Source organism: Sciurus vulgaris (assembly GCF_902686455.1).
Source record: "Sciurus vulgaris genome assembly, chromosome: 17".
NCBI lineage: Eukaryota > Metazoa > Chordata > Mammalia > Rodentia > Sciuridae > Sciurus > Sciurus vulgaris.
In genome coordinates, this window is record NC_136478.1 from 70,614,202 (window position 1) to 70,640,918 (window position 26,717).

Here is a 26,717-nt window from a genome sequence, read left to right on the forward strand (position 1 = left end):
GTAGGGACAGTCTGGACTAGAGGTGCCCCTGGCCCAAACACAAAGCCGGCAGGGCCCACCTGAGACAGCAAGAGCCAGGAGTTGGGAGGCGGCCCCGGGAGCGCACTTGCCCAGCATGTGCAAGGCCCGTGGTTGACCCCAGTCCCGTCAGGTGGACACTGTCCCCAGAACCATCCCACTGTGTCCATTTACCATCTGGAATGGCCTTGTGCCCCGCCTTGAGCAATCACCCAGTTAAAGCAGAACTGTCCCTGTGTGTGGCTAAGCCACTGTGCACCACCCGTGGCTCCTCATCCACCATGAAAGGGACACTGGCTGCCTCCAATTGTCCCCGGAATGTTCCATTAGCCAGTTCTACAGGCCCCCCCACCCCAGTCCATGTGGAAGTTTGTGGGGGGAGAAACCAATGTGCGCACAGGGCCATCGCGCTTCGATAAGGTGGTGATGCTGCATCACCAAACAAGACCCAGACACACGGAGAACGGGGAAATGCACTTTATTAGGATTTCCAAAACACATCCGAATCCGGGCCTGAGTAGACCAGAAGGAAGATCCTGGACAAACCTGGACAAAGGAATCTTGACCTTTCTAGAAAATCAAATTAAGTCCTGGAGCTCTAGACAGAGACTGAGGACCTTGGTTCTTCTCTATGGAGACCTTGTCTAGTCACGGGAAGCTGAGGCTTTAACGTGCCCTTGTAGGTAAGAACACACCCTGTGCCTCCTACTCAGTCAGCAGCATCTGCAGGGAGCTGGCTGGATGCTGAACAGAGGCTGCATCCCAACAGAACCCCTGACTAGCTAGACAAGCAGAGCTCCCTTCTCTGCACCCCCTTTGGCAACCAGCAGGTGCATGCCTGCATGGAGGAGAGCAATCCCTTCCAGGAGTCCTCTGCTGAGGGTCTCAGGGGGTCAAAGGCTAAGGAAAGCATGAAAGATCTTCCCTCTGCATGTGCCTGCCAAGACCTTCCCACACCCTTGATGGAACATCTACAGAATGCTGCCTTCTACTTGGGTGTGACTCTCCCAGGGGAACTCAGTCAATCAGGTATCTGGAGATCATCCCTTCCTCCCTTGCGGGAATCTGGCCAGTCTTTGTGGACATGAAGTGTCCTCGAGGGCATACCAGGTGATGCAGGTTGCTAGAACACAGGTTTCTGTTCTGACTTGTATTTCAGGAGCCCCCCTGGGAATACGAGTTTGGAGTCTCACCCGTAGAAAGACATTCTGCCTGGGGCTTCCAGCTGGGACCTGAAAAGCTTCCCTGGGACTTTCAGGTGTTGGTGTTTCCTGGATCTGGTGCCATATATTCTTCTCTCACACTTGCATTTGCAGTTTTGTTTTTGCTATTGCTTCTATATTATTATTTAAATAAACACTATCTTGTATAAAGTGAGTGTCTTTGTTGTTTATGGAATCCGACCTGGGAAATTCAGCAGCTGCGCACACACATCACACTTGTACGTCACTGGGGGAAAGCCTGCTTGCGTGGACGTCTATAAATAGGACAGTGAATGGGGTGACCTCAGCTCTATTCACAATGCCAAGATAAGCAATCAGCCTCAGTGCCCAGAGTCAGATGAGCGCATAATGAAATGTGGTAGGGTTCTATGCAATGCTGCTGAGCCATCGGCAGCCCCAATCCTGTCCTTTGTGACAACAGGGACCACCTGGAGGACATGCTAAGTGAAGAACGTGGGCACAGAGAGGCCCTGCAGATCTCCCTTGTGTGTGGAATCTGCCTGGCAGGAGCGAGGGCAGCGGGGCCAGAGCCTGGTGGGTGAGGAGGGAGATGTGGCCAAGTGCACCACGTGTCAGGCAGCCCGAGGAACAGGTCTTGAGACCTATGGTGCAGCACAGTGACTCTAGTTGGTAATGATGCAAATTTCACAGGGAATTTCCTGTGTCTCACCAAAAACTGCTGTGGGAACACTGTGTGCCCATGCTAATTAGTCTGCTCAGTCGTCCCACTATGTGTACCTGTATCCAAATCGCACATGCTGTCCCTTGAATGTACAGATGGTGACGAGTCAGTTAAACATGATATTAATGGGGCTGGGGTGGCTCAGTGGCGGAGCCCTGGCCTAGTGTTGCAGGCCCCTGGGTTCCATCCCCAGCCACCACACCACTGAACACAAGCCAGCACAGCGGAACCCTCATGCTCTGCACTGCCTGGAGGACACGGGTTTCTGGGCCAGACACTGCGGGCCGCCGTCCCCCTGAGGGCTGTGACCTGCCAGCCCCTGCACCTCAGCCCACAGCTGGATCCTGCTCAGGCTCTTGCTCCAGGGCCCCGCAGGGAGGGGCACACAGGCCCCAGGGGGAGCCAGGGCCTGAGCTCACTGGAGGGGAAACAGACTCTGGGGACACAGACGGGAACCGAGGCTCTCCAGCCGCGGGGGCAGAGAGGGGAGCTCCAGCTGAGGTGCTGGGCCACACAGCTCCTGGCCCAGTCTCTCCCTCCTCTGCCTGCTGGCACTTCAGCCTGGGCTGTCAGCGTGGGGCTGCCAGGGGCCCCGGGACACTGAGCACCTCCATGTGCCAAGTGCAAGAAGGACTGGATCCTACCTCAGTGTTTATTGACTTAGCTGCGGGGATGGAACGAGGGACGCTCCACCCGAGCCTCATCCCAGCTCTCCCTGCTTTTTATTTTGAGACTGGCTCTTGCTACTTGCCCAGGCTGGCCTGGACTTGGGATCCTCCTGCCTCAGCCTTCTCAGGATCTGGGATCACAGGCGTGCACCACACCCTGCAATTTTAATGAGACTCTATGCAGATAAAAACTTGAGAGCTGGTGCAAGCCACTGAACAACTTGTGTATGTGAGTCTCGTTTTTCAACTCTAATTCCTATGAAACCTAAATATGAACCAAGTATGATGAATTAAAATTTAGAAGTTGAAATGAGATGTGTGTTAAGTGTAAGCTACACCAGATGTTGAAGAGAGTATGAAAAAATGTGAATTAGTGCCTGGCACAGTGGAGCCTGTCTGTGATCCCAGAGACTCAGGAGGCTGAGGCAGGAGGAGCACAAGTTCAAGGCCAGCCTCAGCAGCTTGGTAGGGCCCTCAATCACTCAGGAAAACCCTGTCTCAAAATAAAATATAAAAACAGGCTGGGGATGTTGCTCAGTGTTTAAGAATTCCTGGTAACAATCCCCAGTGCCAAAACAAAAAGGGGGAGAATGGGGAACATTTCCTCATAAAATCCCCAGAGTTGACCCTTGACCTGGAGGCCTAGTAGGAAACCCAGAAGAGGAAGAGGTAGAAATTTAGCATGGGGTTGCTGAGCTGATGTGGTGGTGCCCTCATCCCAGCCTCCTGAAGCTCGGCAGAAGCTCCAGAATCCCTTTTCCCAAATAAAACATTAAAAGGGTGGGGACATAACTCAGGGAAAAATACCCGAGGTTCAATCCCCAGTACCAAACAAGAAATACATTTTAGGAAAAATAAAGACAAGGAGAGTGGAGGAGAGCAAAAGGGGAAATATGGGAATGATCCTGACTAAACTGTATGGCTGCATTGTGCGCTGTAGGAATATGGTGCCAGGGATCCACGATCACCCATGATATAATGCACCAGTAAAACAGAAGGGGAGAAAGCAAAGAAAACCACAGCGTTCAAGTCAGTGAATGAGTCCAAGATTCTGAGACAAATTGAAAGGGAACAAAGGTCCTTTAATGAGCAAGCCAGGCAAGAGGCTGGGAGCAGGTTGATGTGGCAAAGATCTCCCAACACCTGAATTTTGGAAGAACAGAGTTTATAAAGGCAAAATCCACAAAACCCACTAGAATAATTGAGGCACATCTAGGTCAGAAAGACCCTGTTGAGACAGATATTCTGATTAAGCAAGAGAATCGTTTCGATTATACGTCTCAGTCTTTTTGTTATAGATCAGGGCCAGAGTCAGGGACTTGGGAAGGTCCCGCTGTACTGTCAACATAGATGCAGCTTCAGGAGGCTGAAAAGAAAACATTGTAAGCAAGCACACAATGGAGTCAGGTCAGAACCAAGTGGGTTGCTTTCGTTCTTTTCCATTTCACCTTCCCTTACGTGGAGTCCCCTGGCACTGAAAAAAATTGTCACTCTGTAAGCCCAAACTCACAGACCACCTTCCTTTCCCAGGAATGACCTAAGCTCGTCCCTCTTCCTTGGCCTCAGAAGGAAAGTCGCCCTACATTTTTTTTTTTTTTTTTTTGGTTACTGGGTTTGAACCCAGGGGCACTCTGCCACTGAGCTACATCCCCATCTCATTTTTGATTTCCGGATATAGCCCATACTGCCTGGGCTAGCCTTGAACTTTTCATCCTCTTGCCTCAGCCTCCTCGAGGTTTAGAGTATGGCCACCACCCTGGGCCTCCAGTGTACTTTAAACCATCTCTACATTACTTATGATACCTAATACAAAGGAAATGCTATGTAACAGCTGGCACAGTGGATCTTTTGGAGTGAGTTGTGGGTGGGAATTTCCCATCCACCACAGCGGTGACCGGGTCTCCTGAGTTGGCCAAGCATTCCTCAGAGGCCAAAATATCTTTCTGATCATTGAGGGATTTTACGTCCCTGTTAGGGGTTGCTGCTGGGGCCTGAAGCCAGAAGGCTTGTACCCCTGAGCCACAGCCCAGTCCTGAGCTTTTGCTAAGACAGGGTTTGGGCAGGTAGTTGGAGCTGGTCTCGAATGGGGCTCCTCATCGGTGCCTCACATCCCTGTGTTTAAGGACGTGAACGTTCCATCACAGGCCAGTCACAGGGTCCAAACCTGAGAGGGCTTTTGGTCTGCAGTCCTTGAGGGACAGTGGTCCTGGGGGGGTGGAGAGTGAACATGGCTGCGTCTTCCTGAGCGCAGACAGCAGCCTCAGCAGCCCAGGTCCAAGGAGGGCTTTGACCTGCGCAGTGCTGCTAACCGCCTGTGGGTGGTCTCGCTCAGGTCCACCCCGAACAACCTGAGGAAGAGAGTGGGCACACTCTTGCCATCCCTGCTGTGACAGGGACACACTGGCAGGTCTCAGCTGGTGTGCCTGGGGGAGGGGCTCTTCTAGGTGCCTGGGGGGAATCCAGGCCTCCAGCAGTGCAGCGAGCCCCCTCCACCTGCTGCTCGTCCAGTCCACTGAGTGCACCTTATGTGGTGAGGAATTCCAGCACCTTCCACTGACCCTCACTCCTAGAGAACAGGCTTATTCTGTGCTCTCTGCTAGTCCCAGTGGGGGGTCAGGTGGGGCATTGAACCCACTCAGCTACATGGCCAGCCCTTTGTTTGGAGATGTGCTCTCTGCAGCTGAGGCTGGCCTCCACCTTGCAGTCCTCCCTCAGTCTCTGGGGGCTGTGTGAGCGCTCTAGGTACTGAGCCACACCCCAGGCCCTTCTCCACTCTGATTTTTTTCTCCTTTTTTGCAGTCTTGGGGATTGACTGCAAACCAGGAGTCCCCCTTCTCCCACCTTGGAGCCACATCACCTAGTCCTTTATGTTTTTATTGAGACAAGATCTCAGTGCTGAGGCTGTGTTGAACTTTCTTTATTGCTAAGGGATTGAACCCAGGGCTGCTTAACACTGAGGCGCATGCCCACATGTACACTCTTCATCTTGAGACAGGGTCCCCCAAAGTTGCTTAAGGCCTCATTAAGTTGCTCAGGCTGGCTTTGGACTGGGGATCCCCTGCCTCACTCCCCCACTCCAGCAGGCCTGCTCTGGCCTGGGCTTTCAACCCTGCCCGGGCCTCCTGAGACCTGGATCACGCATTGAAGGTGCCCACTGTTCGTGTAACTTGGAAATAGTCACCTAGTTGAAGTGAAGGCCCTTGAACCCAAGCAGAGCAGGGAGTTCCCCTGAGCCTCGGTGGCCCCGGTACTCGGGAAGTGGAGCGAGGCTCAGCCTGCAGGTGGCGCAGGTGCCCCGTCGCTGGGATTGCATGCTCTCAAGTACTTCCAGGTTTCTAGATTCATTTTGCAAGTGTGAGTGCTAACCCCGGGCTCCCAGCTGGAAGCCCCGTGTCCTGCCCTCCAGAGAGCCCAGAGACACCCCTCACCAGAGCACTCGGAGTCTGCAGCGCGGGCGTCTGAGCCCCTGGCAGAGCAGCCGCACGCCCGCGTCCCCCAGCGCGTTGTTGGTCAGGTAGAGCTCGGTCAAGGTCTGGTTGTGCCCCAGGGTGGAGGAGAGGTCCTCACAGGCTTGTGCGGTGAGGCCGCAGCTGTCCAGCCTGGGGAAGAAGCAGCGGTTAAGGCCGCCCCCGGCACTTCTTTGGGGACGTCCTCATTTTTTGGCAGTGCTGGGCACGGAGGGCAGGTCCTGCATGCCAGGAAGGTGCTCCCCCACTGAGCCACGTGAGGAGCCTGCGTTTTCTTTGCCTAGACGTTACTAAAAAGCCATGGAGCTGCCCAAGGGAACTAGAGATTTTTCCAAGGAAACATTGGGAAGCAAGGCTTGGAGGGCGATGAAGCCGCGCCTCGCCCTCCACCAGTGTGAACCTGGCGACGCCTGGCTGAGGATGCCGCCCCTGTACTCGAGGATCTTGCAGGTGAGGGAGGGGTGACCCTTCCATGGGAAAGGCAGGGCGATGCCCCGCCTCAGGGGCCACGCTGCCCGGCAGACACTCACCACAGCTTCTGCAGCCTGCAGGTGGGCTGCTGCAGACCCTGGGCCAGCAGCCGCAGGCCCGCGTCTCCCAGGTCGTTGAAGCTCAGATCCAGCTCGCGGAGGCGGCCGCCGAGCCGCAGCACCTCGGAGAGGCCCGCGCAGGCGGCGGAGCCCAGCCGGCAGATGCCCAACCTGGGGGGACGCGGGACACGGTTGCTGCCCGACAGCCGGTCTGCGCCCAGCCCTGGGCTGGCGCGGGTGGAGACATCCAGAAGAGGAAGGGACTGAAGGAAGAGTGAAGGACGAAGCAGCTCAGAGTGTGCAGGCTGGGGACCATTAACAGAAACGGAGCACTTGCGGCGACTCGCTGAGTTGCCCAGTACCTCGCTAAATTGCAGAGGCTGACTTTGACTCGCGACCTCCTACCTCAGCCTCCCCATCCGCTGGTATTACAGGCGTGCGCTCCCGTGAATGACTCTATTTTTCATTTTGAGACAGGGTCTTACTGAGTTGCTAAGGCTGGCCTTGAAATTGCAATCCTCTTCCCTCAGCCTCCCTAGTGGCTGGGATCACAGACCTGTGCCAACCAGGATGGCTCTGAATAAACTTTTTACAGGTATTTTTCCAGGACTAGGGGTCCAGCCCAGGGGAACTCTACCACTGACATACGTTTCTAGCCCTTTACATTTTTTTCTTTTTCTTTTTTTCTTTCCTTTTCCTTTTTGTTTTTTACTGACACAGGGGCTTGCTCAATTGCCCAGACTGGCTTTGAACTTGAGATCCTCCTGCCTCAGCCTCCCAGGTTGCTGGGATTACAGGTGTGCACCACTCCCAGCAGCCCCTGGTTTTGGGGACGTCTTGAAAGAGGTAATTGAGCTTTGAAAAAGGTCACTGGGATGGGCCTGATCCAACATGGCCAAGTTCCTTTTAGGACCTCAGGACACAGGCACAGGGATGACCAAATGGTGGCACAGGGAGGTGGCCACCTGGAAGCCACCAGGAAAGGCCTCAGGAGAAACCAAATCTTCCAAACCCTGAGCCCAGATCCCAGCCTCCTGAGCCTGAAAGGGTGAATTTCTCACCCAAACCGCCCAGTCTGACACTTTCGTTAGGGCAGCTCCAGGCTCTATTCAAAATATAGACCCTGTTTCCAAATAAGGCCACATTCTGGGGCTGGGGCTGTAGAGCTCATGACAGGACTTTATGGTGAGGCACTGCGTTCCATTCCCAGCTCCAGAAAACACAATCTCCATATTCTGAGGTTCCTGGGTTTGGACTTCAACACAGGAATGTGGGGGGAGGTCAATTCAACCCACAGCACCAGGTTACAAAAGTGTCACTTCGCTTGCTCCTCATGACAACTGTAGGAGGAAAACGCTATAAAAGCACATTTTAATCTCCTGAGCCACGTCTCTCCCTAGCCACTGGAGTCAGAGGGGACACTGCTCCTGCACTTTGGGATGCCACACAGAACACGCAGGAATTACAAATTTTGTGAAGTGATCCTGAGAGGAAGAGTAAGGTTCTAAAGTGTCATGGAACTTGGAATCCAGAACTTGTCTAGGGGTGGCAGAGAGCCTCCACAGGAAAGAGACAACTTGTCCTGAATCCTAAAAGATGAGCCAGCCTTCTCAGCAGGAAGCAGAGGACAGCACAGTTGACAGCACAGCTGACAGGCATTCCAGGAAGCAAGAACTGCTTGTGCAAAGGCCCTGTGGCAGAGAATCTTTGAAGGAGGCTGAAGTAGTCAGATTCAGTGGGGAGGGGAGGCAACTTGGCCTCCAGGGGCTCAGAGAAGTGTGCAAGTGTGTTGGATGTGCACCTAACGGTAAGCACAGTGGCCCTCACCTTAGGGTCTGGAGATTGCACTTGGGGTGCTTGAGGCCTTCACACAGCAGCAGCACCCCGGGGTCCCCCAGGTCGTTCAGCCCCAGGTCCAGCTCTGTCAGACCCTGGTTCACACTGAGGGTGGAGGCCAGGTCTTCACAGGCAGCAGCTGTGAGGTGGCAGATTTTCAACCTGCACAAGACCCAACAACAAATCTGAATTTCACCCTCACTCCATCTGAAAGGTACTTTTTATGTGTGTGTGTGTGTTGGGGATTGAACCCTGGAGGTTTACCACTGAGCTACACCCCCAGCCGTGTTCTGTTTTGAAGTTGCTGAGGCTGGCCTCAAACTTGCATGCTCCTGCCTCGGCCTCTGGAGTAGCTGGGGTGACAGGCCTGCCTCACTGGTCCAGGCATGGAGCTGACTGTTCTGAGCATCTCACACGTGGGCAACCCTGCAGCCTTTGTCCTTTCCTGTCTGGTGAATTTCACTTACATTGAGCCCTCAGGGTGCATGTTGTGGCGGAAGTCATTCATCTGTAAGCATGGATGAGATCGCAGTGTGGGGACAGGACACTTTCCTGTTACAGTACTGAACGTTGAACCCAGGGCCATGTACATACCAGGCAAGCACCGCACCCCTGAGCCACGTCCCCAGGCCTCGTCTTCCTTTTCTCTCTCTTTTCAGGAGACAGGTTATAAGTATGTTGCCCATGCTGTGTCCCTCCCCTGAATTTATGATTTCAAAAGTGGCACTTTGGGCTGGGCTATAGCTCAGTGGTAGAGAACTTGCCTAGTTTGTGTAGGGCGCTGGGTTTTATCCTCAGCACCACATAAAAATAAATGAATAAAATAAATGCATTGTATCCACCTACAACTTAAAAAAAAGGCACTTTAGCCAGGTGCACTGGTGCATGCCTGTATTCCCAGAAATTTGGGAGGCTGAGGCAGGAGGATTGCACTTTCAAGACAAGCCTCAGTCACTTAGGGAGGCCCTAAGTCTCTTAGTGAGACAATAAAAGGGGTTGGGGGTGTTGTCCAGTAGTTAGGGATCCCTGGGTTCAATACTCAGTAAACCGCCCTAAAAAGTGGCACTTTAATTTTTTCACGGGACCAAGTTGATTCATCTCCTTTTTTACCTAAAACTGACAGAGTGTGGACCACCTGTTGTTCACACAGTCCTGCCTCCAAGGACCCGAGCTGTCTCCCCCTCTGGCTGAGTGAGGAGTCCTGCTGGGAGTGGTGCCCGGGTGGGTAGACCCTCCACACCACTGGGGGCAGGGCTTGGCCTTGGACTGACCCCAGCACTCACCACAAGGTGCGCAGCCTGCAGCCTGGGTGCCTTAGGCCTTGACACAGCAGCCGCAGGCCCGAGTCCTCCAGGGGGTTTCCTGTCAGGTCCAGCTCCTCCAGGTGTGGGCTGGCACTCAGCACAGAGGCCATCTCCCCACAAGCCCCCGTGTCCAGCAGACACTTCCTCAACCTGGAGGGAAGAGGGGTGAGGAGGCCGCCTTCTGTGCCTCCTCCTTGTGCATCCCAGCCTGTCAATCACTGCACAGACCTATACCGTGGTCATGCAGCATCCTTGGGGACTTGTTCTGGCAACCCTCAGGGACACCATACCCACAGGCTCAGTCACTGAGATAAAATGACTTGGTGTTCATGTAATCTGTGCACATTCTCTTGTGTATTTTATCCTTAAATTTTTATTTATTTTTATTTTGTGGTGCTGGGGGCCTCTTGCAAGCCAGGTAAATGCTCTAATAGCCACATCCTCAGCCCCCTCTTGTGCACCACCACAGGGCCTTCACCGTCCTGCAGAGGGGATCCTAGCCCAGCCCTGCCTGTGCATACAGCTCACCACCCTCCTGCCCTGGCCCTGCAGTGTGTGTTTCCTGTGCTGCGTGATCCTCCGCATGGTATCGGGCCTGCCTCCGTAGGCTGCAAGGGTCAGAAGAGCCGAGTGTGGAGGAAGCAGAACTGGGCCTCGGCCCAACCGTGAGCTCTGTTAAAGCACCCCATGGCAGGGTCCCAGCCTCACTTGGCACGTAGGGCAAGCTGCCCAAGAGGAGCCCCAGAGAGTCAGGCTGGTTCTCAAGGGACAAGCAGCATTCTCGGGAGCAGTGGGGTGCAGGTGGCATTGAGCGAAGTAGGAACCCCACAACCAAGTCTCTTCGATCAGGTATTCCGGGGTTTCCACTCTCAGGACAGTAGGAGCATGTGGGTTCTGTGTGGGCAGGTCGCCCAGGGAGTCCTTCAGGCAGAAGTGGGTGGGGACAGAGGACAGACTGTGGCCCTCAGGAGTCCCTAGGTGTCAGGGCAGTGGTGTGAGCTCACCGACTTGAGGTCAAGCCCTGAGTATATAGAACAGACCTGGGGTCTCCAGCATTTGGTGTTGTTCCAGCCAAGGAGGTGGAGAGCTTGCCTGGAGGACTCATGGTTTGAGAGCATAGTCCCAGGGCAGGGTGGAGAGGGAGGCTACTTTGATCAGTGACCCCACAAGTACATACATAAATATCACACTGGACCCCAGTATATGTACACTGTCAATGCAGATGAGTATTTTCATTTTAAAAGATGAAACAAACACGTATTCCCAGGCAGGAGGACTCACCGAATCATCCGCAGCCTGCACTGGGGGTGCCGCAGCCCCTCGCAGAGCAAGGTCATGCCGGGGAGCCCCAGGCTATTGCTGCTCAGATCCATCCTGATTAAATTCTTGTTGGCAGTGAGGGCTGTGGCCAGGTGCTGGCAGGCAGAGCTGGAGAAGCAGCACCTCTTCAGCCTGGGGCGGAAGGAAGGAGGAGAGCCAGCTCAGCTCCTGGGCAGCAGTTCTGGGGATTCTCCGCAGGTAGAGCAGCTGCCAGCATGCATGAAACCCTGGGCCCCAGCAATGCACAATAAAACTAAAACAGGTGGGGTGTGGTGGTGCACACCGTACTCCAGTGAGGCCGGAGGCTGAGGCAGGGGGATTGCAAGTTCCAGGACAGTGTCAGCGATATAGTGAGACCCTGTCTCCAAAAAGTAAAAGGGCTGGGGATGTGGCTCAGTCGTTGAGCACCCCGGGTTCAATCCCCAGGGCCAATAAATAAAAGGACACTCTGGCTGTTAGGGACTGGTGGGGTGTGGTGGTGGAGAGACCCTTATGGGTATGGGGTTTCATTTTGGAGGCTGGAAAGTGTCATGGACGTCGTGATGATGTTTGCATAACTGTGAATATGCTAAAATGCTTCCAGATTGACACACGGACTGAATTTTCTGGTATGTGAATTTGATTTTTAATAATGTAACAAATGATATTCCTGAAAAATGCTAAGAGTAGATTTTAAATGATCTCACCATAAAGATGATAGCTTTCTAAGGTAATATGTAGAGTAGCTGGATTTTGTCATTCTGCAATCACATAGATTTTAGTTTAGTGTTTATTTTTTGTGCAGCCCTGGAGATCAAACCAGGGCCTCCTCTTGCTAGTCCAGTGCTTTGTGATCAATGAAATGTGTTCAGAGACTGTCCTCAAAAGAGAAATTTAAGACCGCTTTTTAAAAATTTCTAATTATAGATAGATACAATACCTCCATTTCACTTATGTATGTGGGGCTGAGGACCAAACCCAGGGCCCCACACATGAGAGACAAGTGCTGCCCCACTGAGCCGCAGCCCAGCCTTAAGACTCCTTTTTCTTACTGTCGTTGGTGGGGACTGAGCCCAGGGCTTCCAGTAATGCTGGGATAGCACTCTCTCATGAGCTACTGCCCCAGCCCTTTTTATTCTTTTTTTTTCTCTTTTTAAGTTTTTCAGTTGTTGATGACCTTTATTATTTGTTTATACGTGGGCTGAGACTCGAACCCAGGGTCCCGCACATGCTAGGCAAGTGCTCCACCACTGAGCCACGACCCCTGCCTTTTTATTCTTTATTAAATCAGGATCTCAGTAAGTTGCCAGGTTGGCCTTGCATTTGTGGCCCCTGCCGCAGCCTCCTGAGTCGCTGGGATTACAGGTCTGGGCCACGATGCCAGCTGTTCCCTTTGGAGGATGCGATGCCAGGCATGGCTACGCCTCCTGTAACTCCAGTGACTCTGGAGGCTGAAACACCAGGATTCCACGTTCAAGGCCAGGCTGGGCAATTCCGTGAGACCCTGTCTCAATATAAGAACTAGAAAGGGCCGGGACTGTAGCTCAGTGGTAGAGGGCTTGCCTAGCATGTGCAAAGCCCGGATTCAACTCTCAGCATTGCAGAAATGAAACTGGAGATTCAGACACAAACTTGAGCCACGTGGAGAGGGATGACATGGAGCAGACAGCCACCTGCACGCCAAGGAGACAGTGCTCGGGAGAAACCTTGATCTTGGACATCAGCCCCCAGAACTGTTGTTGAGGCCTCCCAGCCCCAGGCTCTTTGTTAGAGCAGCGCATGCGCACTGATACACCGGGCTACCGGGACTCTGGGGAGAGGGGTGGTCAGGAGGCCAGAAGGTCACAGGCCAGCTGGCACTCACCTGAGGTTCTGCAGCCGGCAGCGGGGGTGTCTGAGTCCTTGGCAGAGTAGCTGCACCCCGCGGCTGCCCAGGGCATTCCGGTACAAAGCCAGCTCCGTCAGGTCAGGGCAGGTGCTCAGCGCCACAGCCAGGTGTTCACTGTAGGCATCCGGCAGCAGGCTCCTCTCAGCTCTGCGTGAGGGAGACGGGTCAGTGTCTTGCCTTACTAGTCACCTGACGATTTGAACGTTTGGAATTTGTATGTCACTTCATAATTTCTTAAGTATTTTCTCTTATTTATTTTTTGGTACTGAGACTGAATCCAGAGACACTTTGCCACTGAGCCACATCCCCCCCTTCTTAGTTGTTGGCACCATGTCCTGCTAGGTTGCTGAGGCTGGCCTTGGACTTGAGATCCCCAATCATCCTCCCAAGTTGCTAGGATTATAGGAGTGTGTCAACTGCCTGCACCTGGCCATTTCTATTTTAATTGAGCTTCTGAATGAACTGGGTTATCTGCCCAGGTCCCCAAGCTAGTGAGAGGCAAGTCAGACTCGAATCCTTGGATCAGCGATAGAGAACAGATTCCATCTACAGACCCCCTCTGATTGATTTCATTGCAGAAGCAAAAAATGAATAACACAACAATCACCCTATCTAATGGATAGAAATTAAAATTCTCATTTTCCAAGCAGAAAAAGTGATTCTACAGGGAGACACGTCTTGCCCAAGGTCACACAGCTAGTGAGCAGCAGAGCTGCAATTCCACCCAATGGGAGTCTGCATTCACAGCGCAGGCTATTGGGAGGAGTGGGTGGGCAGAGACACTGCAGGTGAAACCCAGGAGCGTTCCATCACTGAGCGCCCAGCCCTTTGTACTTTTTCATTTTGAGACAGGATAGTGCTAAGTTGTGGAGGCTGGTCTTCAACTTGCGATTCTCCTGTTCAGCCTCCTGAGTCACTGGGATTGATTACAAGAGTGCTCCACTGCTCCCCCCAGAGACCAGGCTACTAGTCACCACTCCTACTGTCCCCCACACATGCGCTCCGCATCCCCAGTGGGAAAATCCAAAAGACTCCAGAATACAAAACTTCTGCAGGGCCAGGATGAAGCCACACTGGAAACTTCCACAGCTGACGTCTAGCGACCAGCCTCAGGCAGGTGCGCTATTAAAGAGTGTGGGCACCAGGCAGAGTGGCAGCCATCAAGATACAGACAGTAGGAAATGCTGGGGAGGGTGTGAGGAAGGGGACCACTCTCACAAGGTGGGGGGGCTGTGATCAGTACAACCACTAAGGAAATCAGCTTGAGGTTCCTCAGAGGACCAGGCAGGGAACCGCCCTGTGACCCAGCTGCACCGCTCCTCAGTATGGGCCCTGAACATCAGCCATCATGCTACAGTGAGGCGGCCCACCCGTGTCACAGCAGCACAGTCCACAACAGCGGCCTACGGAACCAGCCCGGGCGTCCTTCAAAGGGAGAATGGATAAGAACTGGCACGTGCGTGCACAAAAATGGAGTTTTATCCAGCCATCAAGAAGAAAGGAACTATGGCATTTGCAGAAAAATGGATGGAACTGGGGAACATTATGTTAGCAAAATAAGTCAAACTCAGAAGGTCAAGGGTCACGTTTTCCCTCATGTGGAAGCTGGAGAGGGAAAAGGAAGAGAAAGGTGGGGTGGGGATCTCAGGGAAATGGAAGGGAGATCAGGAGAGGAGAGCGGCCCAGGGGTGAGAGGGCCGGGAGGGGGAAGTGCAGGGGAGTGATATCGGCCAGATTGTGCTGTCCTGCGGTGCGACGTGCAGACACGTGGCAACAGATCCCGTCGCTATGTTCAACTGTGCCGCTGCAGTAGCGATGTGGAAGACAAGACTGCAGGTTTACTAAAGTAACACCGACTCGCCGAGAGACTTCCTGAGGGAGAGAGCAGTGCAGGCTGAGCCGGGGTGAGTAGGAGGCCAGCCAGAGCCGCCTGAGGCCCTGGGCCGCCCTCAGCACTGCACAGGGGGGGAAAGCGAGGTGCAGGTGAGACCTACGGGTTCTGTGCTTAGACTGGGATCCCGTCCTTGAGCTTCCTCCTGATGTACTCGCAAATATTCTAAAGTTAAAAAACCTGAAATCTGAGACATTTCTGGTCCCAAGCATTTGGGGGATGGACATTCCACCTGCCCAATAATTTAAAGTCCTTGACACTCGGCCCTAAAAAAACAAAGAGAGAGAGCGAGAGAGAGAAAGACGTGACACTCGTGTGCGGCCTTTCTCTCCGGTGAGGGATCTAGTTAGAATCAGGATTCCAGGAGGGGCCGAGCCTCCAGCAGCCAGGCAGTCTGACAGCTGGAAATGAGCCCAAGTCAGAGAGGCTGTGGGCAGTCCAACCCTCCCCTGCAGCCCGGGCCGCCCTTCCCGCCTCCTGCAATCCCTCCTTCCTGGATTCTCTACAGCTGCCTCCCGCTATCACCACTGATGTCCCTAGTAGATGTCTGCAGGGCTGCCTGGGAGGGCCGGAGCTCAGTGCCAGCCTGAAGTTCTCAGTCAGCTCCGACATGGAGCTGGCTCCCTTGCTGAGTGGGGCGGAGGAAGAGCTGGATCCTCCCAGAAGCTGCTTCCCCTCCTGTCTTCATTCCCTCCCTCTATGCTGGAGCCCAGGGACCGCGCCCCAACCCTGAACTGGGGATGGAACCCAGGGACACTTAACCACTGAGCTTTTATTTGTTTTACGTAGAGACAGGGTCTCACTAAGTTGCTGAGCCTCGCCTCCAACGTGTCATCTTCCTGTCCCAGGCTCTTGAGGAGCTGGGACTACACAGAACCAAGTCTCTCCTCCCTCAGCACTTGCACCTCCTCACACCTCCTGCCTGGTGAGCAGCTGCAGTGTCCACCTCCCCACCCCCACCGCCTGCTCCATCATCCTGGCGGAGTTTCCTCAAGCACTTACCCCTCTCTGGAACTCTCACTCTTTGGCTGGCTCATTGCCCTGTTTACCTCTTCTCTTTTCTTTTCTCTTCCTTCCTTCCTTCCTTCCTTCCTTCCTTCCTTCCTCCCTCCCTCCCTCCCTCCCTCTCTCCCTTCCTTCCTTCCTTCCTTCCTTCCTCCCTCCCTCCCTCCCTCCATCCCTCCCTCCCTCCCTCCCTCCCTTCCTTCCTTCCTTCCTTCCTTCCTCTCTCTCTCTTCCTCTCTCTCCTCTCTCTCTCTCTTTCTTCTCTTTTTGCCATACTGGTCTTGAACCCAAGGCCTTACACCTGCTTGCCAAGTGCTCTGCCTCTGCTTCACTCCCAGCCCTTTCTACATTATTTTGAGACAGCCTCTCACTAAATTGTCCAGGCTGGTCTTGAACATGTGCCCTCCTTCCTCACTCTCCCGAGTCTCTGGGATTACACGTGCGTGCCCCGTGCCTGGAGGCCTTTCTTGTTGAATCTTCTCCTTGCCATCGACCCCAGTCTACCCCAGTGCCTGTTGTTCAGGAGCAGGTTGTCAGCTCTGGCACTGCTATTCTGGGGCCACATCTTTCTGGGACTGGCCTGTGCTTTGTGGGATGCTCTGCAGCACCGCTGGCTTCTCACCACTAGATGTCAGTGAAGTCACCCTGCTGCCCAGGTATCTCCCAATGTGTCCAGGCCATTGCCAAGTGTCTTGGCGATGATGACAAGAAGGCCACAGATGCCCTAGGAGAACCACTAGGTGAGGGTGTGAACTTGGAGGCCAGCCCGAGGGTACTTACGACCGCGCTGAGGGTGCCTGTGTCCCGGAAGTCCGCCTGGAGCTGCCCTCCTGGTGGGCAATGTGGGCAGCTCCATTCAAGTGCAGGACCAGGACCCTCTTGCAGCTCCTGGCACAGAAGGAGCAGACCATGTGCTCCATCTTGGTGGCGATGTCGCTGACCACCACCACCTGGAAGTGGCTCAGGGCCTGTTGTATGAATTCCTTCTCCTGGATCTCATAGAGGCAGCTGAAGAGCTCCAGGGAGCCCTGCTGCAGGGTGGAGCCCTGGCTCCGAGCTTTGCTTTGGATCCATTCCAGCAGGTGCATCTTGACGTGCGGGGAGATCCTCCAGCAAAGATGCTTCTCCAGGTAGCTTCTCAGCTCCTCATTCAGTAGCCCAAACAGGAAGCGGACCGTGAGCGCAAGGAAACTCCTTTCTGAAAACCCGTATTCGGTCAACAGCCCAGTCAGGGTCTGGCCTGGACCTGGCCCACTCCCCCCACCCTCCAGGACGTAGTGCATGGCCGCAAAGAACTCCTGGAAGCTCAGGTGGATGAAGCTGTAGGACTTTTCACAGCCTATGTCCTTCTGGAAGAGGGTGGTGTTGAGGAAGGCAGAGACATCCGCCCCATCCAGGCCGTGTTTCCGGAGGTCCTGCTCCTCAAACAGGATTTTCTGATGCCACAGGCCCTCTGCTGCCAGAGAGCACAGCCCCCTGGGGTTAAGAGGGCGTTTGAGGGTGGGGGTCCCTGGTCTGGGTTGCATTAGACTCAGGAGGTAGAGCGTGTACATGGCGGTGGTGGTCCTGGAAGGCTGTCTCAAGAGCCCCCCGCCCTCCAGCTGCTGCTTGAGGCACGTGCAAATGACCCAGCACACCATGGGGACAAAGCACATGGTGAAGAGGGGCTCGTTGTCCCTCACGAAGCTCGAGACTTGGCTGGCCTGCTCGGCACTGCGGAAATACTTGGAGAAGTACTCCTCCCTTTCCTCCTCGGAGAAGCCCAGGATCTCCACGTGCCTGGGGTGCTCCAGCAAGCGGTGCAGCTTCTCCAAGGCCGAGGGCCGCGTGGTGATGAGCAGGGACAGCTCGGGCAGCAGCTTCTTCCGAATCAGGCTGCCAAGGAGCAGCTCGGTGGGACGTCTTTCCTCCCAGCGGACGCACCAAGGTCCCTGGGGATCATGGAAAGCAGGCTTGAGCTCGTCGAAGCCGTCGAGGATGAGCAGCAGGCGCTCGGGGGCGCAGGCGAGCTCCCGCAGGGGCACCCTGGACTCCGGCCAGCAGCTGGAGAGGAGGTCTTGCGGGCTCTGCTCGGCAGCGCTCCGGTTCAGATCCCGGCAGTTAATGTAGAAGAGATAATCAAACCTGTCTCGGAAGAGCCTCCCGTCCGCCCAGTCCAGCATGAGCTTGTGGGCCAGCATGGACTTCCCCATCCCCGCTGGCCCCTGCAAGACCACGGTGCGTGGTGGTTCTGGGCGCTCCTCATCTGGCTCAAAGAGGGTCTCTATCTGGATGGGGCTGGGCTCGTGTCCCATGGCTCTCGCGTGTCCCCGGCCTGTGTCCAGAAGCTTCTGCTGGGCCTGCATGGGATCTGCGTGCTCCTTCACCAGGAGCAGCCGGGTGTACCTGCGGCTGAGGTTGACGCATTCCCCGAGGCGCGCATTGCGGTCCTCCATCAGCCGGAATTTCCTGCGGATATAGTCCCTGTAGGTTTCCCGGGGATCTAGAGGGGAGCAACGGGGGATCCGTGGGAGACTCATCAGCAAGGAATCAACTCTGGGTTTAGTGCCTACCTGTCCTGCAGTGACCTTGGAACCGTTTTCTAGCTGGAGTCTGAGGTCCTTGGTTCTTCTCTATGGAGACCTTGTCTAGTCACGGGAAGCTTTAACGTGCCCTTGTAGGTAAGAACACACCCTGTGCCACCTACTCAGTCGCCAGTCCCCGGAGCAGCAGCATCTCCAGGGAGCTGGCTGGATGCTGAACAGAGGCTGCATCCCAGAGAACCCCTGACTAGCTGGACAAGCAGAGCTCCCTTCTCTGCACCCCCTTTGGCAACCAGCAGGTGCATGCCTGCATGGAGGAGAGTGATCCCTTCCAGAAATCCTCTGCTGAGGGTCTCAAGGGGTCGAGGGCTAAGGAAAACATGAAAGATCTTCCCTCTGTATGTGCCTGCCAAGACCTTCCCACACCCTTGATGGAACATCTACAGAATGCTGCCTTCTACTTGGTGTGACTCTCCCAGGGGAACTCAGTCAATCAGGTATCTGGAGACCATCCCTTCCTCCCTTGCGGGAATCTGGCCAGTCTTTGTGGACATGAAGTGTCCTCGAGGGCATACCAGGTGATGCAGGTTGCTAGAACACAGCTTTCTGTTCTGACTTGTATTTCAGGAGCCCCCCTGGGAATAGGAGTTTGGAGTCTCACCCGTAGAAAGACATTCTGCCTGGGGCTTCCAGCTGGGACCTGAAAAGCTTCCCTGGGACTCCCCAGGTACATGGCTTCAGGTGTTGGTGTTTCCTGGATCTGGTGATGTCTTTTCTGCTCTCTTGCTCTCTCTCTCTCCCCTTTGCATTTTTCCTTTTGCTCTTGCTTTCATATGTTATTATTAAAATAAATGCTATCTTGTATCAAGAGACTGTGCTTGTTGTCTGTGGGATCCGACCTGGGAAATTCAGCAGCTGCACACACACATCACACTTGTACGTCACTGGGGGAAAGCCTGCTTGCGTGGACGTCTATAAATAGTCTAGGACAGTGAATGGGGTGACCTCAGCTCTATTCACAATGCCAAGATAAGCAATCAGCCTCAGTGCCCAGAGTCAGATGAGCGCATAATGAAATGTGGTAGGGTTCTATGCAATGCTGCTGAGCCATCGGCAGCCCCAATCCTGTCATTTGTGACAACAGGGACCACCTGGAGGACGTGCTAAGTTAGAACATGGGGCACAGAGAGGCCCTGCAGATCTCCCTTGTGTGTAGAATCTGCCTGGCAGGAGCGAGGGCAGTGGGGCCAGAGCCTGGTGGGTGAGGAGGGAGATGTGGCCAAGTGCACCACGTGTCAGGCAGCCCAAGGAACAGGTCTTGAGACCTATGGTGCAGCACAGTGACTCTAGTTGGTAATGATGCAAATTTCACAGGGAATTTCCTGTGTCTCACCAAAAACTGCTGCATGAACACTGTGTGCCCATGCTAATTAGTCTGCTCAGTCATCCCACTATGTGTACCTGTATCCAAATTGCACATGCTGTCCCTTGAATGTACAGATGGTGACGAGTCAGTTAAACATGATATTAATGGGGCTGGGGTGGCTCAGTGGCGGAGCCCTGGCCTAGTGTTGCAGGCCCCTGGGTTCCATCCCCAGCCACCACACCACTGAACACAAGCCAGCACAGCGGAACCCTCATGCTCTGCACTGCCTGGAGGACACGGGTCTCTGGGCCAGACACTGCGGGCCACCGTCCCCCTGAGGGCTGTGACCTGCCAGCCCCTGCACCTCAGCCCACAGCTGGATCCTGCTCAGGCTCTTGCTCCAGGGCCCCGCAGGGAGGGGCACACAGGCCCCAGGGGGAGCCAGGGCCTGAGCTCACTGGAGGGGAAACAGACGCTGCGACACAGACGGGAACCGAGGCTCTCCAGCCGCGGGGGCAGAGAGGGGAGCTCCAGCTGAGGCGCTGGGCCACACAGCTCCTGGCCCAGTCTCTCCCTCCTCTGCCTGCTGGCACTTCAGCCTGGGCTGTCAGCGTGGGGCTGCCAGGGGCCCCGGGACACTGAGCACCTCCATGTGCCAAGTGCAAGAAGGACTGGATCCTACCTCAGTGTTTATTGACTTAGCTGCGGGGATGGAACGAGGGACGCTCCACCCGAGCCTCATCCCAGCTCTCCCTGCTTTTTATTTTGAGACTGGCTCTTGCTACTTGCCCAGGCTGGCCTGGACTTGGGATCCTCCTGCCTCAGCCTTCTCAGGAGCTGGGATCACAGGCGTGCACCACACCCTGCAATGTTAATAAGACTCTATTCAGATAAAAACTTGAGAGTTGGTGCAAGCCACTGAACAACTTGTGTATGTGAGTCTCGTTTTTCAACTCTAATTCCTATGAAACCTAAATATGAACCAAGTATGATGAATTAAAATTTAGAAGTTGAAATAGATGTGTGTTAAGCTACACCAGATGTTGAAGAGAGTATGAAAAAATGTGAATTAGTGCCTAGCACAGTGGAGCCCGTCTGTGATCCCAGAGACTCAGGAGGTTGAGGCAGGAGGAGCACAGTTCAAGGCCAGCCTCAGCAGCTTGGTAAGGCTATAAGGAATTTAGTGAGACCCTGTTTCAGTGATGGAGGACTCCTGGGTACAATCCCCAGTACAAAAAAAAAAAAAAAAAAAAAAAAAAAAAATTACCTAATCAATAGTATTTCATATCTTTCACATTTTGAAATAATATTTGAGGTGTATTGAATTAAATGAAATGGTCTGTTAAAATCAATTTCATTTGCTGCACAAAGTGGCACATGCCTGTAATTACAGCAGCTCGGGAGGCTGAGGCAGGAGGATCACAAGTGCAAAGCCAGCCTCAGCAAAATCAATGCACTAAGTAACTTCAGTGAGACCCTGTCTCTAAATAAAATCAAAGTAGGGCTGGGGATGTGGCTCAGTGGTTGAGTGCTCACGAGTTCAATCCTCAGTACCCTCCAAAAAATTAATTTCATTTTTTTTTTCTGATGCTGGGTATTGAATCCAGGGCCTTGTGCATGCAAGGCAAGCACTCTCCCAACTGAGCTATATCTCCAACCCCTCATTTGCTTTTGCTTTGTTTTCTGGGTGCTGGGATGGAACCCGGGCCCTCTGCATTTGGCCAAACACTTTCCCGGGAGCCACATCCCAGCACCAAGAGCCCCGTTTCCTCCCCACCTACAGGATTCTGCTCAGCAGTGGGTGCTGACCACGGTGCTCATGAATGGTGAATGCTGGCCTTCACAAGCCCCAGAGGGTGAACTGCAGCTCGCCAAATCCACCCTGAGCAAGCTTGCTCCCTACACCAGAGGCAGGTCTGGGATGTGCGTGGACCCCAGTCCTGGCCAGTAGCCCCACCAGCATGATGGCTAAGGGCCAGGGAGCTCATTGGAGGGAATTCATCTGGATAAAGTGACAGACTCTTTTATTCTTTTATTTTATTTTGAGACATGGTCTCAGAGTTGGCCAGGCTGGTCTTGGTCTTGGGATCCTCCTGCCTCAGCCTCCAGAGTCTCTGGATGTATAGGCGTGCACCACCACCCTGCCTAAGTGACAGGCTCTGGAGTCTCTTGAGGATGGAGGCGTGGCCCTGCCCTTGGTCCCTGCTCAGGATTCACTGGGGGAGGTCCTTGTAGCCATCATCCAGCCATGAGCTGACCAGTGTGGGGACACGTGCCCACAGACAGAGCTTGCCTGACCTGAAGCACAGGAGGAAGTCTGGCTGCGGTGGCGTTAACCACCACCACGTGGCTGATGGGCACCTGGCGCCAGCCTCACCTTTCCTTGGAGTGTCGGGACAGACTTCCACAAGGCCTGCTGATGGACTTCCAAGTGAGCACCAACCACCCGCTGGAGTAACTGGAAGAGAAACTTTGGGGGATCAGCAAGCGCAGAAGCCACAGTAGCTACTGTTACATCTCCAGGCTGCTCTGCTCCCCTGAGCACCCCCTGCCTGGAGCATCCAGGACCCGCCTCACCTCCCAGGCCTGTCCTCGGCCCTGAGCTTGTGTTCCAATGCCGAGTGGAGCAGGTGCAAGGAAATCGACAGCCACTGAGACCTCAGATAATGAGTGACAGAAGTTAAGTGTGAACCCTGGGCCCTGGGGCAGGGATGGCTCCCAGGGGGCCAGTTCTCCTGCTGTGGGGCCCAGCCGCACCCTGCCTGGTCGCCAGCCCAACAGTTTTCCCTCCCTGCCAGCCAGGAAATCATTCAAGCAAGCCAAGCGCATTCTCTCTTGAGAGCCAGGCAGCAGCTGCCCTTAGGCTAGAGAGCCTGCCCTTGCTGGTCCACTCAGTCCCCAGGTAACCTGACTCGTGTGACTCCTCCTGGTGGGCGGCGTCCCTGTCCCCCAGGCCCTGGGCCTATAGGGGTCGCCCTTCTGCGTGTCACTTTCTGTGGTTTCAGTGGCCCACAGTCAACCATGGTCTGAAAATATTAACTGGAACTTTCCAGAAATAAGTAATTGCTAAGTTTTAAGTTGCCGCATCATAGCGGCATGAAGAAGTCTGAGGCCACGCTCCTGTTCCACCCAGGACAGGAACCGTCCCTTGGTCCAGCGGTCACCCTGTGTGTGCCGCCTCCCCGTCAGGCCTCTGGCGCCCGCTCAGCCATCAGAGCCACCGCTGCAGCCCTGCGGTACTGGTGGTCAGGTCGTCCTGACTTACCGGGCAGTGGCCCCAAAGCACGAGAGCAGCCGTGCGGGCAGTTTGGATGTGCCTCCTGAGTTTTGTGACAGAATCTCGTTATGCTCATTCTATTTGCTGTTGGTTCTTGTTGACCTCTTACTGCATCAGATTCACACATTAAGCTTTATCATGGGTATGTGTGTACGGGGGAAAGTCCGGAATATATAGGATTTAGTCCTAACTGCAGCTTCAGGCACCTTCTTGGGGTCTGGAGCGAGTCCCCTGTGGTAAGCAGGACCACTGCATGTGGCCAATGCATGTGGTCAGTGTCATCTACCCAGTGCGGGGTGTCCCCTGCCCAGCCATCTCATACCAGGTGGGGTGACAGATCTCCCCTTCATGAATGGGGTGAGTAGCAGGTGCTCACAACCGGGGAGGAGACAGTGGACATGAGACCTGAGTGGCGAGGGCCAGATGCATGACCAAGGACATTCTGCATTCTTTTTTCCTTTTCCTTTCTTTCCTTTCTTTCTTTTTTTCCCCTGTGTGTCTGTGTGTGTGTGTGTGTGTGTGTGTGTGTGTGTGTGTGTGTGTGTGTGGTACTGGGTGCGGATTGAGCTCAGGGCACTGAGTACCATGGAGCTACATCCCCAGCCCTTTTTATTTTTATTTTTTATTTTGAGACAGGGATTCTTCAAATGGCCAAGGCTGGCCTCAAACTTTGATCCTCCTGCCTCAGACTCCTGAGTTACAGCCATGTTCCACTGTGCCTGGCCCTCCCTGTTCCTGAGGAGGGGAGAGGAGGCAGCTCAGTGTCCTCTCTGTCCCATGCAGCAATGGCTGGAAACGGCTGAGCCCTTGCTGCCTGCGTGCTGAGCCCTTTGCAGGTGCTGGGTGTCATGAGCCTGTCTGAGGCAGGTCACTGCTCTCCTCTGGGCCTCCGCCTGTTCACCCGTGTTACAGGGCCCAGCGTCCTCGGTACTGGGATGGAGCCAGGGTGCTGTTCCACTGAGCTCCATGTGCAGCCTTTTCTATTTTGTATTTGGTGACACGGTCTCTCTAAGTTGCTCAGGGTCTCTCTAAGCTGCCCGGGCTGTCCTTGACCCTGGGACTTTCTCTCTCATGCTCCCCAGTTACTGGGAGCAGGCTGCAGACCACCTTGCCCAGCCTCACCCTGCATCTGAAGCGTGCCCTGCATCACAGTGCACAAGGCGCAGGGAGCCATGGACACACGTCGGCTCCCTCGCGATTATTTCATAAGGTGGAAGACTGAACAAAAGATGCCTAAGAATGCTAAGGAGGCAGAAGAGTGGGCTGCTGAACCAGGCAGGGGGTCAGCGGCAGGAGTCTGAAGGAGCAGGGAGTGAAGGATTTGCAGAGAAGCTGGTGCCTAGTTTCAGGATCCCTATTCTGAAAATCTCAAACTGAAATAACCCAAAATACAAAGATTTTTAGGGCCAACATGATGCCATAAGTTGACAATTCCTCACCTGACAGTGCGTGAACAGTCACTGCCCAAACTAAGACACAACAAAGAAATTGCCTGACCCCTCCAGGCTGTGCACATAAGGTGTATATGCAACACAAGTGGATTCGTGCTTAGACTTCAGTTCCATCCCACATATACCACTGTGTACAGGCCAGTATTCCAAAATCCAAAGTGATCCCAAATCCAAACACTTCTGATCCCAAGCATTTCAGATAAGAGACACTCGACCTGTGTCTCCAAGGCTCTGGTGGATAAATAAGAACTTTCCAGGCATGGAAGGTAGAGTGTGCTCGGGGCAGAAGACGGAATGAACAAAGACCAAGGGGTGAAGGAAGAGCTCCAGGTCCCTGGCCCAGGGACCCCTGAGGGAAGAGGGACCCGGTGGGTCCTGGCCTGGCGGTCCTACCACCTCCTTACCTCTCCCCAGCTCCTCTCTCTGTCCTCTCTCCCACAGGTCCTTCCTGTGGATCTGACCGAAGATGCGGAGAGTCAGTAGCCACGCCTCCCTGGTCCCCAGGTGGGCCACGAGCAGCTGGGCCATTTCCAGGGGCCCCGCGGTCTCCAGTCGTCCCCAGGGGATCTTGTCCTCCCCCAGCTCTGTCGCGGTCCCCAGGTACAGCTTGAACTTCTTCAGTTCCACAGCCTCGAGTTCTTCCAGGTAGGTGGACAGGCGGCACAGGCCGCCCCTGGCTGTGGCTGGCCGCATGGGGGCCCTCTGGACGCTTCTGCTCACAGGACAGGGGCAGCCCCAGCATGCCCACGGTGGACTGTCGGCAGGCGAAGCTGAGGACAGGCTGCTGCAGCCCAGGGAGAAAGAGCCGCAGACACAGTGCTTCCCCACCGGGTCCCCTGCTGCCCTCTCACCCTGGGCGTTGGCTCTGAAGAAGGGGAAGCTGAGGGGTGAGGCAACCCCCAGAGTCTGTGGCCGTGACAAGACCTTCAGACAAGGCAGCCGCTCTGTTGGTCCTCCCTCCTGTCTTCCTCGCCCCGAGTCAGTTCTGTGGTAGACTGTGGTATCACAGCAGCGGCCAGCCGTGCCTGGGACACTCAAGAAGAGGCTTTGCAGGAGTTGGCACCGTGCATCCCTGAAATCCCCCCAACTCCGGAGACTGAGGCAGGAGGACCACACATTTGAGGCCAGTCAGGGCCACCTAGAGAGACCCTGACTCAGAATAAAAAATGAAAAGGGCTGGGGGCGGTGGCACAAACTGGTAATCCCAGCAGCTGAAGAGGGTGAGCAGGCGGGTGGTGAGTTCAAAGCCAGCCTCAGCAACTCAGTGAGACCCTGTCTGATAAATATAAAAGGGCTGGGGAGGCAGCTCAGGGTTAAGTGTCCCTGGGTTCAATCCCCTGGACCAAACAAACAAATCAAATAAACCAAAAACACCTCACGCTGGCGGCTGTTCCTCTTGAACCCACAGGGCTTTTTCCCACATAGGGACTCTTTTTCGTGGGGGAGTATTAGGATTAACTCCAGGGGTTTTACCACTGATCTGCACCCCAGCTTCATTCCCTCACCCCCCGACCCCGCACCTTTTCTTTAAGACAGAATCTCACTAAATTGCCCAGTTTGGCCTTGAACTTGTGATCCTCCTGCCTCAGCATCCCACGTTGCCAGATTAAAGGCTTGGCCTCCACACCCAGCCAATTCATGGACTTTAAATTCATTGAGAAGGTTGTGAAACCATCCTCACTCCCCATTTCTAGGACTGCATCTTCATCCCCAAAGGAAATCCATACCCCTGAGACAGACACTCTCCAGCTCTTGGTGCCCACCATCCCTGGCTCACACTAGGGATTTGCCTGTTCTGGGTCTGCCCCTCCCTCCTTTCCTTCCTCCCTTTCCTTCTTTCTTCCTCTTTCTTTCTTTCTTTCTTTCTTTCTTTCTTTCTTTCTTTCTTTCTTTCCTTCCTTCCTTCCTTTCTTCTTTCTGCCTGCTTTTCTTTTCCTTCCTTCCTTATTTCCTCCTTCCTTCCTTCTTCCTTCCTTCCTTCCTTTTCTTTCCTTCTTTCCTTCCTTCCTTCCTTATTTCCTCCTTCCTTCCTTCTTTCCTCCCTCCTTCCTTCCTTCCTTCCTTATTTCCTCCTTCCTTCCTTCCTTATTTCCTCCTTCCTTCCTTCCTCCTTCCTTCCTTCCTTCCTTATTTCCTCCTTCTTTCCTTCTTTCCTTCCTTCCTTCCTTCTTCCTTCCTTCCTTCTTTCCTCCCTCCTTCCTTCCTTCCTTCCTTATTTCCTCCTTCCTTCCTTATTTCCTCCTTCCTTCCTTCCTCCTTCCTTCCTTCCTTATTTCCTCCTTCTTTCCTT

The 26,717-nt window shown here is 54.2% G+C and overlaps 1 protein-coding gene across 6 annotated transcripts; it reads right to left on the reverse strand.

The window, feature by feature from the left end:
* Window positions 1–3,562: 3,562 nt before the first annotated feature.
* NLRP12 (NLR family pyrin domain containing 12) lies at window positions 3,563–25,259 on the reverse strand. 6 transcript variants are annotated; one of them, XM_079118119.1, is made up of 11 exons: window positions 24,832–25,259; window positions 22,077–22,157; window positions 16,592–18,293; window positions 12,892–13,062; window positions 11,010–11,180; window positions 9,708–9,878; window positions 8,416–8,586; window positions 6,589–6,759; window positions 6,020–6,190; window positions 4,745–4,939; window positions 3,563–3,957 (listed from the first exon to the last, which is right to left on the reverse strand). In XM_079118119.1, exons 1-10 carry the CDS (start codon window positions 25,118–25,120, stop codon window positions 4,852–4,854), a joined length of 3,186 nt encoding a protein of 1,061 aa, XP_078974245.1. In that variant the 5' UTR covers window positions 25,121–25,259; the 3' UTR covers window positions 3,563–3,957; window positions 4,745–4,851. The 6 variants fall into 6 exon arrangements, with proteins under 6 accessions (XP_078974245.1, XP_078974246.1, XP_078974244.1 ...); XM_079118118.1 differs by having other exon boundaries at window positions 3,564–3,957; window positions 4,756–4,939; XM_079118120.1 differs by lacking the exon at window positions 6,589–6,759 and having other exon boundaries at window positions 4,756–4,939.
* Between the last annotated feature and the right edge of the window lie 1,458 nt (window positions 25,260–26,717).

Excerpts from the sequence above, each read along its gene's own strand:
- NLRP12 (XM_079118119.1), bottom strand. The coding sequence starts at position 25,120 with ATGCGGCCAGCCACAGCCAGGGGCGGCCTGTGCCGCCTGTCCACCTAC. Across the intron at positions 22,158-24,831 it reads GAGAGAGGAGCTGGGGAGAG|TTACTCCAGCGGGTGGTTGG; the intron begins GTAAGGAGGTGG and ends TTTCTCTTCCAG. Across the intron at positions 11,181-12,891 it reads TGCCGGCTGCAGAACCTCAG|GCTGAAGAGGTGCTGCTTCT; the intron begins GTGAGTGCCAGC and ends CTTCCGCCCCAG.